This window comes from Leptidea sinapis, chromosome 29, assembly GCF_905404315.1.
Source record: "Leptidea sinapis chromosome 29, ilLepSina1.1, whole genome shotgun sequence".
Classification (NCBI taxonomy): Eukaryota; Metazoa; Arthropoda; class Insecta; order Lepidoptera; family Pieridae; genus Leptidea; species Leptidea sinapis.
This window is the reverse complement of record NC_066293.1, coordinates 7,736,587-7,749,975: the sequence shown is the minus strand read 5'-3', so window position 1 is coordinate 7,749,975 and position 13,389 is coordinate 7,736,587. Positions and strand designations below refer to the sequence as shown.

The window sequence follows — 13,389 nt, the reverse complement described above, 5'->3', positions numbered from 1 at the left end:
ATATAGGGAAAAGAGAGCCCTCTCTACGAGCTCAAGAAAGTTAGCCCCCCAGATGTTTTTTTTTTATTACATCGTTAGTTCGCCATTTCTTCTTGATTGTTCTCTATAAACATTTGTTTGTTCTCGATTTTTTTTTTAAATTTGCAATTCATTAAAATTGGTGAGGTTAGGTTATGTTAGAACAGTTAACACAACGCAGGAGCCGAGCGTAGCGTGCCGCGGCAGCGGCCGGCGAGTGCCAGAACCAAATAGTAGGCGTTTCCCCCCATTTTTAATTAATTGTTTTTAAATAAACAACAAAAGAACAAAAAATTATTTATAGCGAACAATTAAGAACAAACTACGAACTAACGATATGCGATATTGAAAATTCAAAAATAGAAAAAAAATTTTTTTGGGGGGCTAAGTTTGATGAGCCCTCTCTACGCATTACGAGCTGTCTATTTGAAAACTAGCGCCATCTGGAGATTGGCCCCGAAAATAACAATATATATATGCTAGAAATTATAAAATTCATTTTTAATATTGTGACGCAATTAAAATATAACTAACTCTACTTTTTAATGTAGGTATTGCAATTTTTTACCATGTTGAAATTGCGCGTAGAGTTAGTTATTTAATTTTGCCACAACATAGAACATAAAGGTTAGTTTTAGTTGTCAATATGCAAAATGGAACACGAGAGATACAAACATGCGCAAACGCTAGAAGTAGCCGCCATTTTATGACCAGTGGGCAGTCACACAAATATAGAAAAGAAAGGTTTCAAAGCGAGTGACACCTGACAAAGATTTCATTTTCGGGCCAACTAACAGATGGCACTACAGTCTTCTGAAAACGTCACTCTAAGGCGTCTGTCACACCTTTGCCAACCGCGAATTTGCGAAACTATTACGGTTTCGGAGTATTTACATTGTCTCTGTGTAAAAGCAATATTCTTTGCTAATAGTAAAATCTCTAAAGTAATAAATTAAATCTATCAAGCTATAAAGTACCTCATATCACTGAAACATGCTTCCTGTTTTATGGATGATGAACCGATTAACAAGCCAAAGGCGTCATCGCATTTCTGGCTATCGGGAAATAGAAGGTCCTGAGTATTGTCGAACATGCTTAAGCACTCGTGAGCTTACTTTTATATTCAAGAGCAAGGATGCAGAAAAACGTTCACAAGAACTGCGACTTACGACGGGCTTAGAGGTAAATCTTTTATGTTTATCTGTTACTGTACTGCTGTGTTCTCAAAGCACGGACTCGTACTCGTTGCTTCGTCTGTTTTGGTACTTGCAACGCTGCAGAAAGAAAGACTAGCTGAAATGATCAAGTAATTATTATGTGTAAAAAGCAAGCTATGATAAATAAAGTAAATAACAACTCCTACATGCAAATTTCAAGCTGAGTCAGCAAGAAAATTTTCAAAATTGTAAGATTAAGTAAAACCCCCTGATGTGAATGTTGATGGCTGATTATACATATAATTTGGATAAGTCTTCAGCTCAAAACAGTGATAATATGAGTAAATTACATAAACAAACTACTTATGGTTTTTAATTTACAGATTAAAATTAATGATGGTTTATCACAGAAAATTTGTAAAACATGTGTAGATACAATACAAAATAATCTTAAATTTAGGCGAACAAGCCGTAAAGTTCATAAGAGCCTGCTTCTTATGAAACTTAACAGTCATTATAGCAAAGTAAGAAAGCTGCAGACACCAAAACTTGAAATACAAGTAGAAAGCCTGGGGTATGATTTCGATAATGATTTTGGTCAAGATGAATTACCAACTGATTATCAGCATGATGAGGATAAGCCAAAGAAAGAACGACAGGTAAATATTTTATCATGTTCATCTTTAGTAATATATGAATGCAAATTTCATCAGTCTTATGCTGTAAGGAACTTTTTCTCTTGTTGCTTCTAAATAAACAAAACAATTAAATTATTAATACTTTTGTTAGACATTATTATTTACATGAGCTGAAAATATTGATATTATGATATTATGAGCACATAACATAGGTTAGTTCTGTAAGCCAATCAAATTTCTTGGCCATTTGGTCATGAAAAAGTGTATATATAACAGATTGTTGTGACATGTTGTCTTAATGTGTTGGTACCAACTCGTTTAGGACTAGGCATAAAAAGGCATAAAAGGCATTTATTTTCTCAAAATTGATTCCTTTAGAATTCTTTTTGATGTCATTTCTTATACTACTAGATACTACTACCGCTTTGGAAACAAATGGCGCTCTGAGAGAGAAGAAGCGGCGCAAGAAACTATTCATGAACTGTCAGTAAAGCCAATTTAAATAAATAACATATACTGTGTTATTATTATTATCATTGTTATTGTGACAGTGGTCAGGTTGAATAGCTATTTGGAATAATCAATATAATTTTGTGAGAAAAAACAGCTGAGAGCAGGGGTGTGCATTGCTTTTCTAGCAAGGTAGGCACTGTGGATCTAACTAGTCATAGTTGAACTTGGAATAAGCAAAGATTGCTTACAGTAGGTATTTAGTATTTAGCGCAAGGAAAAATGGTGGGTGTTCAATAGAAGTTTGGTAATAAAATAACGGCACCAATAAAAAAAAAATTACTTTAATACTAGTGCTATATTTATTTAGGTTAATAGCGAGGTAGGCACTGACTAATTGTCCATATCATATATGAGAGTGTTATTATTTAAGTAGTTACAATTTTACATATAAATTTATATATAATGATTTCTTTCAGAAAACAATAAAAGTGAAAAAGAAAATTGGAATAGCAAACTCAAGTTCCTACAAATGTCATAGCTGCGGTAAAGAGTTTCGTATGAAGTCAACCTATAGGGCACATTTACGGTTTCATACTAGCTACTGCGTGTGTGAGGTAAAATCAAATATTTGTATTTGAATTTTAAGTCATGAATGTCAAAATAAAAAGGGTGGTACACTCATGGTCATTAATAAAATCATTTATGTTATAGTAACTTTTAACACATTACTGTTATTGTGACAATTTTTTTTGAATTTCTTTTGTACATTTTTTGCAATCATTTGGTAAAAACAACACTTAAGAAATTAATTTTAAATTAGGTAACCTTATGTAAGTTTATATAATTTAGTTTTTATACCATGTTACTTTTAGTTTCCTACCAGTAAAAAGTTTTGCTTTTATTTTATATCAAAATATTTTTTGTGACATCACAAAATGGCCCAACTGAAGACCAGCGTTGGTTTTCAAACCAGCAACATGCTGAGTTGGGACAATTTTTTTGAATCATATATAATAGAAATGTTTCAGTCTTTTTGTTTTTTGCTTGTTTATCAATCTTAAGTTTATATTTATTTTTTATGTTATGTCTTTGTACAAAACTACTTACTTATATGTTTCTTTCTTTCAAAAAATATTAAATTTGCCCAACAAAAGACTTCATAAATCAACTTAACACATATGTACACACATACATTGTTAAGAATTGAATTAAGGGCTATAAATATATACATCACTTTAATTATTCATTATTACATGAGCTATGTGTCAGTGACAGTCCATTCAAGAATTGAAAAAAGAAACAGTTGAACTTACTTATTAAATTATCTTTACTAATATTATGTAGAGGAAAGATTTGATTGTTTGTCTTTTTCCATTGAATTGGCTCGAAACTACTGAACTAATTTGAAAAATTCTTTCACTGTTCAGAAGCTACAGTATCTCCAGGTGACATAGGCTGTATTACATTTTCAGGAAATTAAGGGATTCTTGTTAGAGAAGTCCAAAAATGTAACCCAAGGTGTAAAAAAGTACCACCTCCACATGTATAGTTTGTAAATTGGCTTTAGTACAGTTCAGTGCAGCCCTGTTTCGCTGTGACAAATGTGATCTATTGTGATAGCCACTGTTAATATTGATTCTTTTCATGAATATTATTATATCATTAGTAGTGAGCTGACACGTCTCAAGTCGCTGAAGAACTGGTCTTCCTAAAGAGATGCTACATTGACACATTAAAGGACCACATTCAGAGATCCTGTGTTACAGGGTTTCATCTGCACTATTACAGAATCTACATGATCTGCAATCTCTGAGGGCTAAGATAAAGAGGTGTTTGTTTAATCTGCAGTGCTCTGTTAGTGTCCTGGTTAGAATATGTAAATTTTCCCTACTTAGCCCTTGTGCGTCAAATTATTACACTCACAAACATTTACATCAAAATTTATTAGACTCTTGTGAACATGACATATCAAGGGTTGATTTAACAAGACCTCAACATGTAAAAACATCATATTACAATGTTTACAGTCATGCGGTAAACGTTGCAGAAACAATAACCAACTACAGGAGCACAAGAGGGCCCGACACGGCCTGGGCAAGATACACAAGTGTGCATATTGTGAATACAGCTCTGCTACTAAGGAAGCACTCACGGTAATATTTCAAAGTCAGATAAACTTTATACAATTCGACTTAAACTAAGCGCTTTTGAATAGTCACTATAAATATTTCTTTTACTGAATTTACCTTATGTTTGGGAAAAGTTGAGCTTATGAGAAGAACATACAAGAAAGCCAATGGCCACTCTTTTTCGATCAAATAGAGTATTTTAAAGGAAAGTGTACGCATTTTATTTTACGGTATCCATGTCGTATCGTCCCGGAAACACCATACAAGGAAGCTTTGTAGTATGTGGAAGAAAGTTCCTTGAAAACCACACTGTGGAGGAACGCCTACGGGAAAGAGGCGTGATTTTATGTATTTATGTATTATGGTATGCTTTTACCCACTCAATTACGATACTAATCTGTAGATATCTACCATTGCAACGCAATTCATGGTTTTAGATACACGAACGTCGTCACACCGGTGAGCGGCCGTATATATGTGATCATTGTGGGGCCACCTTCCATCGCAGAGCCAACTTGGTGCAGCATATAGCAATACACTTGCCGGAAAAAAACTTTCAGGTTAATAGAATAGAAATGTATTATTTATTTACCATAGGGAGTGAGTGTCATTAATATATTGCAACAACACTTGGTAAACGTCATGAAGCAGTATTGAAGCAATATCAGTTCGTAAAGGGGCTTCGACATGGGGAGAAGAACTACTGACAAGAAACTCCCAGCCCATCTTTTAAATCATATAACGACTTAGCCTCCTTAATATAATATTATACAATGTTAGGTGGCCCGCGTAGAACCAAACAAGTACCATGCATCATAATGCTCTATTGTGTTTGAATAATTTTAAATTTTTGATGAAAATTCTGGAGTCACCTCTATGTGAGTCATGTGGAACAATTGAGGATGTTGAGCACTTGTTAAAGGAATGTGTCCGATTTCAGTCTAGTTGAGACAATATTGTAGGACTTATGGGTTTGAACATATTTGATACGGGCATGTTTGTAAATATACTTGCCCGCCCTGCATCTAAGGATGCCATAAGTCTGTTTGAATCCATAAGTCTTATTGTTTGAACACTGTAGATATAACTTGCTTTTGGTTTTATTAACTTTTTTTTTGTTTGTTAATTTAAGAATTTTGTTTTTCTTTTGTCTTTTTAATGTACTTAGATTATAATGGGGCTGACATGTACATACGTATAAAATCCCCTAAATCAATAAAGAAAAAAAAATTATGCTCTATATAATTTACTATACTATAGCCTTCTTTGTCAAAGAAGCTTGAATGTATTTCTTGAATTTGTGACACATGAAGGAGCCCCAAACTAGCTAACTTAGTAAACGGTACATACAGTCGTCTTTCTTCTTGAAATAAATGAATTCAAATCGCAATTTTTCTTGAATTCAGTAATATCTTTTTTTTAACATAGGTACATCATTTTCATGTATGTATTGTGAGGGAAGGGTTAGTTAGGTGCAGCTGTAATATTTGATGTCTGTTTTATCCAAGGGAGCAAGGTTGTGCGCATGTTCGCCGCGAGCACGGATTGCCCGACGAAAATATCGCCATCAAATATACAAGTGTGCCAAAGTTATGGGACATGAAGTACCTTAAATATCGTAGATAGGGTATTTTACTGAAAGAAGACTTTATGTTATTTTTAAAAGATAGCAATTCTGCATTCAAAGTTTTTCTAAAAATTACTTGCCTCGTCTGGGACTCGAACCGACTTAAATGTAAAAAAAAACACCCCTACTTTTATGATGCCAATCGAAAGAATGGCTAAAAACTAATAACTCTTCTTAATTAACATAGTATTTTAAAAGAAAGGAGCAACGTAAAATGTTTGAGTCAAATTTCAAGAAAGTTATTTATTGCCGACGACGACGTTCGAAAAGTAGAGATATTATCATTCCATAGATAGCATAGATTTTATCATTCCATAGATAGCATAGATAATTCGTAAATAAGTACCCACTTCATAATTAAAATACTTACTCATACTTTATAGCATAGTTTTTTTAGTTTAAAAGCGATACGAGAATGTGCGCGAGTTACAAACAGAATTGAGCCATATCATATCGAGTATTCACCATAAAATGATAAAAAAATCAAAAGGCAGTGGACTCATTAAAAGATTGGCGATTTGCGTAAGACAGGAGGGATCACATTTTGAGCATTTAATTAATTAATTTACAAAAAACTACCCACTTAATTGACTACTTTTGTCATATCATAAAAGTAGGGGTCCTTTTTTTACATTTAAGTCGGTTCGATTCCCAGCCGAGGCAAGTAATTTTTAGAAAATATTTGAATGCAGAATTACTAACTTTTAAAAATAACATAAAGTCTTCTTTAAGTAAAATACCCGTATCTATTATCTACGTAATATCTACGATAAATATATGTCGTGAGTACCCGTCATGATAATAACAAGGGTTAGGTAGTTTATAATATTATCAAGTTTATCTTCAACGTCAGTATTTGCATTTATCCTGGTATACTTCCTCAGCTTTCTTCCAATCACATCAAATTCACTGTTCTTAATATTATGTAAAAGTTAGACATGTCTTACTGCTGTTCCATTGGTTACTATAAAATTAAAACCACAACTAGTTCAAATGGGTAGTAATTTGTGCCAAAATTTACCGACGATGAGAGATTCATACTTCCATTTCTACGCGGGTTTGAATCCTGTCGATATCACGTGACTATATCAGATTATTTAGGCTAATTGAAATCTGTTTATTATGCTTAATTTGTTTGGGTGCCTCAAAGTACTTACAATTATTTAAAGAAAATAATTTTGTTACAGTGCGACATGTGCCCGAAGCGGTTAAAATCGCGAAAGTTCCTGCAAATTCACAAGCACAACGCGCACACGGGAAAACGGTTCGGATACCTGTGTCCAGTTTGTGAACATCGCTTCGAGAAGCCAAACAAAGTTCGCGCGCATGCTCGCCGCGTGCACGGATTGCCCGACGAACATATCGCGCCCATTATTAGAGTGCAGCTGTAATATTTGATCTCTGTCTGTTTTATCCAAGGGAGCAAGGTTATGCGCATGTTCGCCGCGAGCACGGATTGCCCGACGAACATATCGCGCCCATTATGAGAGTGCAGCTGTAATATTTGATCCCTGTCTGTTTTATCCAAGGGAGCAAGGTTGTGCGCATGTTCGGCGCGAGCACGGATTGCCCGACGAACATATCGAGCCCATTATGAGAGTGCAGTTGTAATATTTGATCCGTGTCTGTTTTATCCAACGGAGCAAGGTTGTTGCCCATGTTTGCCGCATGCACGGATTGCCTGACGAACATATTTCGCCCATTAAAAGTGCAACCTTGGCCGTCAGCGCAAAAGTGGACTAAGCTTGACACAAACAGAATGAAAATAATAGTGTATTCTTTGCATAAAATGTATTGTAGTGGACTTAAGCCACTATGCATAAGTTATGCAATTATTGTCATACATTTTTCTAAATGGAGTTGGTTACTTTGGAATAGTATTGAATAAGTCGATATTTTTTTCTTAAATTACCTTTGCATTTAAAGTGTATAAGCAGGGTTAGGCCAAACAAGTAAGTAACGCGAAATATTAACAGTTTTAATAACTACATTTAAAAATTAAAATAGGCACACAAACAAACTACCATAATATTTACGACATCTGTATTGTAGTTATAAACTAAACTAAACTATAATAACGTTCACAGCCAGCCACGGACGAGTAAAAAATAAAGGACACCGCGCCGTGATATTAGCAAGTGAAACACCTTTAACACCACAGTCCAACAGTTATTTATCAAACATCTCAGAAATACTTATACATAAAGATAAAATAATAAAAATGAAACATTGCAATTTGAACTGTTTCTAATTAATAATAATCTTTTAACGATTTTTAAACGAGGTAAGGCGAGTCAATGAAGGAATTAGTTATTTTATAAATAGTCGATATGATCAATGATGTGTACTTCTGTTCTCCTAAGATTAAGTTTTTAATTTACCTAGCCTCTCTTGATAGTAATGGGGCAACTTTTTCTGTACGATAGTATTTTTATACATTTATTTTGTGCTCTTTTTAGCCTATACCCTGTGAACAATATAAATAGGTGACAACAATTTACAAAAATACTTTTAATGATAAAGTTAAATGGATATAATAAGGAGAAAGTTGTTATTATCTATTTATTTTTATTATATATCATTTTGTATCATTGCGCAATCTTCTGTATTGTCAATATTATAATAAATTCTGATACCTACAGATTAAAGTAAACATGGACTTAATCATTGATAAAAATTCCAAAAAATAAAGGTCCAAGATGTGATCCCTGAGGAACTCCAGCGGTAACTTTTATTGTCTCCGATATCAAGCCTTTGGTTGAAACTAGTTGACTACGATTTTTAAGATATGTAGAGATAAAACTAAGCAAATTGCCATGAATTCCGTGGGATTTTTAAGCTTCCATAACAATAATTCGTGGACAAACTGTCGAAGGCCTTAGAAAAATCCTATGGAAAAAATGTATATGGAGTCAACTTGTTCTCCATATGAAATTAGAAACGTAAGAATATTTACTACTGAAATACAATATAAAATTAAAAAAATAACGAGTCTAAAGTGATGCCTAGGCATGTTGTTGTTTCTAGTACATCAGGTGTATTATTATTGTTTATTATAGGTGTTAGTTGGTTCTTTATATTTGGAAGTGTAAACCGTTTTCCCTTAGTGAATATTTTCATCTAAATTTTTACATAAGTAGACGCAAACGGACAAGAGACACGACAGGAAGTGGTAAGGCATCAAGTTTATTGTTTCCCTTGTTTTTTATGCTATTTGTACCATCTAAAGGTATTTTTTTTTCTGCTTATTATCTCATTAATTAATTAATTAACATTCGTAATTACAGGGAAGCTCTCATGCAAAGCGACAATTTGTTCCAAAATAATTGAATCAACGTGACTTGTTGCTGTTCTTTCTTCTTGTTTAATGTGCTGAGTGTCAATTTTTTAAATTGTTTTTTCTTTTTGTGAATTTTGTTCATTGCTTTTATTAATCTCTTCAAACATTTTTTCCAACACGTTGTTCGTTTTATTATTTATACATTATACTTTTAGATAAGTAGAGAGAAAGAGAGAATGAGAGTCCGAGTTTTGGTACCTACCAAAAAAGGCTTTATATATTCTTTATATGTAATTTTTCGATCCGAACGAAATAGCACCCTATGGACCAATCAGTATCATCAAGGCGAATCATATCTTTAACGTCTGGTTTTGAATATTCTATACTTCCTTTTTCCAGTCTTCCTTTAACGGTTTTACAAGCAAGCCACAAACAGACGATGTAAGCTCGCGACCATTATCACATTGGAGGTTATAAAAAATTAAGAAAGCTAGATAGCCACTTCTTTAGCCTGTTTGCTTTTTAATGGTCGCAAAATAACAGAATTTTGTTTAATGATCCTGATATTGTAATAACCATTTATACTCCTTTCACAAAAACATCTCCGTTTTGGAGATTTTTGTAAATCTTCAAGATCTACGAGGGCTGCACTAAAAGTATCGGGAATCAAGGAAGTGACACAACATTACTATTTAAAAATATATTTATTGCTTTTCGAAGTATTCTCCGCGAAATTTGACACATTTTTCCATACGATGGAACCAATCATTGAAGCAACCATTCCATTCGGAAATTGGGGTCTCCAAAATGACCGTTTTGTAGGCTTCCACAGCTTCTTCAGGTGATGAAAATCTCTGACCACTCAATTTATTCTTTATTTTAGGGAAAGTATAGAAATCATTAAGGCTTAGGTCGGGGCTGTACGGCGGATGGTCTAATAATTCTATGTTTTTCTTGCTCTAAAAACTCTTTTATTCTGTGCGCGGTGTGAGAACTCGCATTGTCGTTATGGAGGATGATGCGGCGATTGCAGTTCTCTTTACGGAGTTCAGAAACGACCTGTGGCAAACAAATGCTAGAATACCATTCTGTATTAACCGTTCTTTGTCCGTCAAGAGGAATAGTCGCAACATGGCCGGTTTTGGAGACAAACGTGGCCACCATTTTTTTTGCAACACTCCGTGAACAAACAATTTTTGTTGGCTTTAACTCATTTTCGAACACCCAAACTCGTGACTGGTTTTTTGTTTCGGGTTCGTACGCGTATATCCAAGATTCGTCACCTGATACGATATTGTATACAGCATTTGAGGATCCTGCGTGGAATCTTTCGAGAGTTCTCACGCACCAAGTAACGCGAGCCGCTTTTGCTCTTCACAGAGCAAATGCGGTATCCATCGGGAAAACAACTTTTTTACACCTAATTGTTCATGCAAATTATTTGTATTTGACTCATGCCAATGTCTAAAGTTGTCTGAATTTCGCGATATGTCACATGTCGATCTTCCTCAATCAGCTTACGCACAGCATCAACGTTTTCTTTGGTGACTGCAGTTTTTGTACGACCTTGACGGGGATCATCTCTGAGCTTGACACGTCCACGTTGAAATTCAGCAAACCAGTGATGAATTGTGGTTTTGGATGGGGCTTCATCACCAAATGCAGATATCATCCGGTCTGCAGCACTGTTTTTGTGTTAAACCACTTCGAAAGTCATAAAAAATCATCGCTCTACAAATTTATCGAGTCAATTCCATTTTCTCAACGACTAAACAAGTTTGAAAAGACCTTGTGACAAAACTGAGATTTTTTTTTAAAATAAATAAATGGTATTCTATTTTTAAAACCAAGGAGTATTCAATTAAAAAGATTTTAATATGACAGGAACAGTGGAAATATTCCATTCCCGATACTTTTAGTGCAGCCCTCGTATTTGTCCCCTTCGATTGAACTCGTCGGAAATTAACGGTTTTACGACAATTCCTTTTTTTGCTCTTCTTTGGTAGGTATGATTTACAGACAATTCAGGAATATTTAAACCGCAAATTGACACCACATATTTATCTTTCTAGGCATGAACAATTTTGTCTTGTCGTCCAAGTCCAATGGCACGTGCGTCGACCTTTTGATTATATTCTGGTATTGGAATTATTTGTACTGCAGAATCTGAGATATACCTACTTTCTATTTACTATTACAACTTTCTGATTAAGCAGGAATCCCTCTAGTACGGGACAGTAAAGGTTTTATAAAAAAATATTATGTATGATGAGAAGTATGCGGATACGAGTGAAACAAACGACGTCTAATAAATTTCTTACTTATTGTCTCATCGCATTCTTTGGACTCAACAAGAATATTTTAATCAATGGTGCATGCAGTTCAATTTTCAATTTCAAATATTCTTTATTACAAATAAGATTAATTACAGACTTATTAGCTAGTATGTGTAACCTAGTTAATAAATATAATAATATTATAAAATACATATTTTTTAAAAGTGCCAAGACTCATTTAAAATTTATAAAAAGAAATTATTATAATAAAGTTACATAAAGGACATATAAAGTAACAAACAAAGTCAAGTAGATTTACATTATGAAAGCTTTAGTGGCAGCAATTCATTTATAAACAAAATTGTTATTATTAGGATTAGTAACATACGCACAGGTGATGTTACGTTGTGACAAGAAACAGCGAGAATCGCGAACCGGTTCAGTAAACTCGAGCAAGCGCGCGAGCAGGCTAGAACAACCCGTCCTTAATACTGTTAATACGGTCGGTTTTAGCGTAGAGGCGCCGGACTAGTGGACGGCTTACACTTTTGTTAACAGGTGATTCATTGCACCCATAGAAACTAATAGTGATGGACGATGCTGTTATGCTTGTCGATAGATGACAATCGGGTTTTTGGTATTTTACACAAATTTTTCACTAGTTTATTTTTACTGGCGGGATTTTTGTGTATGTAAAATTTTTCAGACAGTTTGTAGATGTACGTGTCGATTCTTGGAAAACCAATCTGTAGGTGAAGGTTTTGCAGGTTGGTACGGAAGTGTGGGTTATAGGCGTATTTTAGTGCTTTATTTTGAATGACTTGGAGTTTATTAATGTTGCGAGGGGAAGTATTACTCCATACAGGACACGCATATGTAATGCATGGTCGAACCAGTGTCTGATAAATTCTAAGTTTCGTATGGCTGCTTAGTTGACTGCGTCTATTAAGTACAGGAGATAAGGCATTGAGTGATTTTATACCTTTTATATGGAGATTTGTAAGATTTACGTTCCAATTGATTTTGTTATCCAGAAAGGTACCCAAGTATTTTACAGAGGGACTCCACGGTACCTGAAAGTCACCAATTTTCAGTTTACGTCTTGGTAGACAACGTTTACGAGTGAAAACGATGGCTTCAGTTTTAGATTCATTTATCTTCAGCTTCCAGGTACTAAAGTAATCTAAGAGTTGATCTATGGCAAGTTGTAATCTGCTTATGATCAAATCCATATCCTCAGATGACGTAAAACATGCAGTGTCATCGGCATAACATGCTATACTTGTCAGCCTCTGGACGGGTATATCATTGAGGAACATGATAAAGCAGTAGGGGCCTAAAATAGAACCTTGTGGGACGCCCGCAGTAACAGGAAATGGTCGGGATGAATTATTTTTTATGTGTACTTTAAAACTACGATCGGATAGGTATGATTGAATCATTTTAGTTAGTGAAATTGGTAGTCCGAAAGAAAGGAGTTTGTGGAGAAGACCTTTATGCCAGACTGTGTCAAATGCCTTCTCAATATCTAAGAGAAACATTCCGGTGGATTGTTTTAGGTTGAGATTATTTGACGCCGTTTCTGCAACTCTAGCAAGCTGCTGGACTGTGGAGTGACCTTGGCGAAACCCAAATTGCTCATCAATCAGGTATTTGTCAGTTGATCGTAGCAGGCGAGAGTACAGAATCTTTTCAAATAATTTACCAAGGCAGGGCAACAGGCTGATCGGTCGATATGATGCTGGGTTGGTCCGATCTTTACCAGCCTTATGGATCGCTATCACTTTAGCAGATTTCCAAGGAGATGGAAA

The 13,389-nt window shown here is 34.6% G+C and overlaps 1 protein-coding gene across 2 annotated transcripts; it reads left to right on the top strand.

Moving 5' to 3' along the window:
* Positions 1–864: 864 nt before the first annotated feature.
* LOC126973405 (zinc finger protein 502-like) lies at positions 865–9,059 on the top strand. 2 transcript variants are annotated; one of them, XM_050820667.1, is made up of 7 exons: positions 865–1,200; positions 1,559–1,834; positions 2,743–2,880; positions 4,294–4,419; positions 4,833–4,955; positions 7,210–7,449; positions 7,560–9,059. In XM_050820667.1, the coding sequence occupies exons 1-6, from the start codon at positions 1,012–1,014 to the stop codon at positions 7,411–7,413; spliced, it is 1,056 nt and encodes a 351-aa protein (XP_050676624.1). In that variant the 5' UTR covers positions 865–1,011; the 3' UTR covers positions 7,414–7,449; positions 7,560–9,059. The 2 variants fall into 2 exon arrangements, with proteins under 2 accessions (XP_050676624.1, XP_050676623.1); XM_050820666.1 differs by having other exon boundaries at positions 7,210–9,056.
* The last annotated feature ends 4,330 nt before the right edge of the window (positions 9,060–13,389 follow it).

Coding starts and splice junctions, on each gene's coding strand:
- LOC126973405 (XM_050820667.1), top strand. CDS start 1,012: ATGCTTCCTGTTTTATGGATGATGAACCGATTAACAAGCCAAAGGCGT. Junction 2,881..4,293: donor CTAGCTACTGCGTGTGTGAG/GTAAAATCAAAT, acceptor CAATGTTTACAG/TCATGCGGTAAACGTTGCAG. Junction 4,956..7,209: donor TGCCGGAAAAAAACTTTCAG/GTTAATAGAATA, acceptor ATTTTGTTACAG/TGCGACATGTGCCCGAAGCG.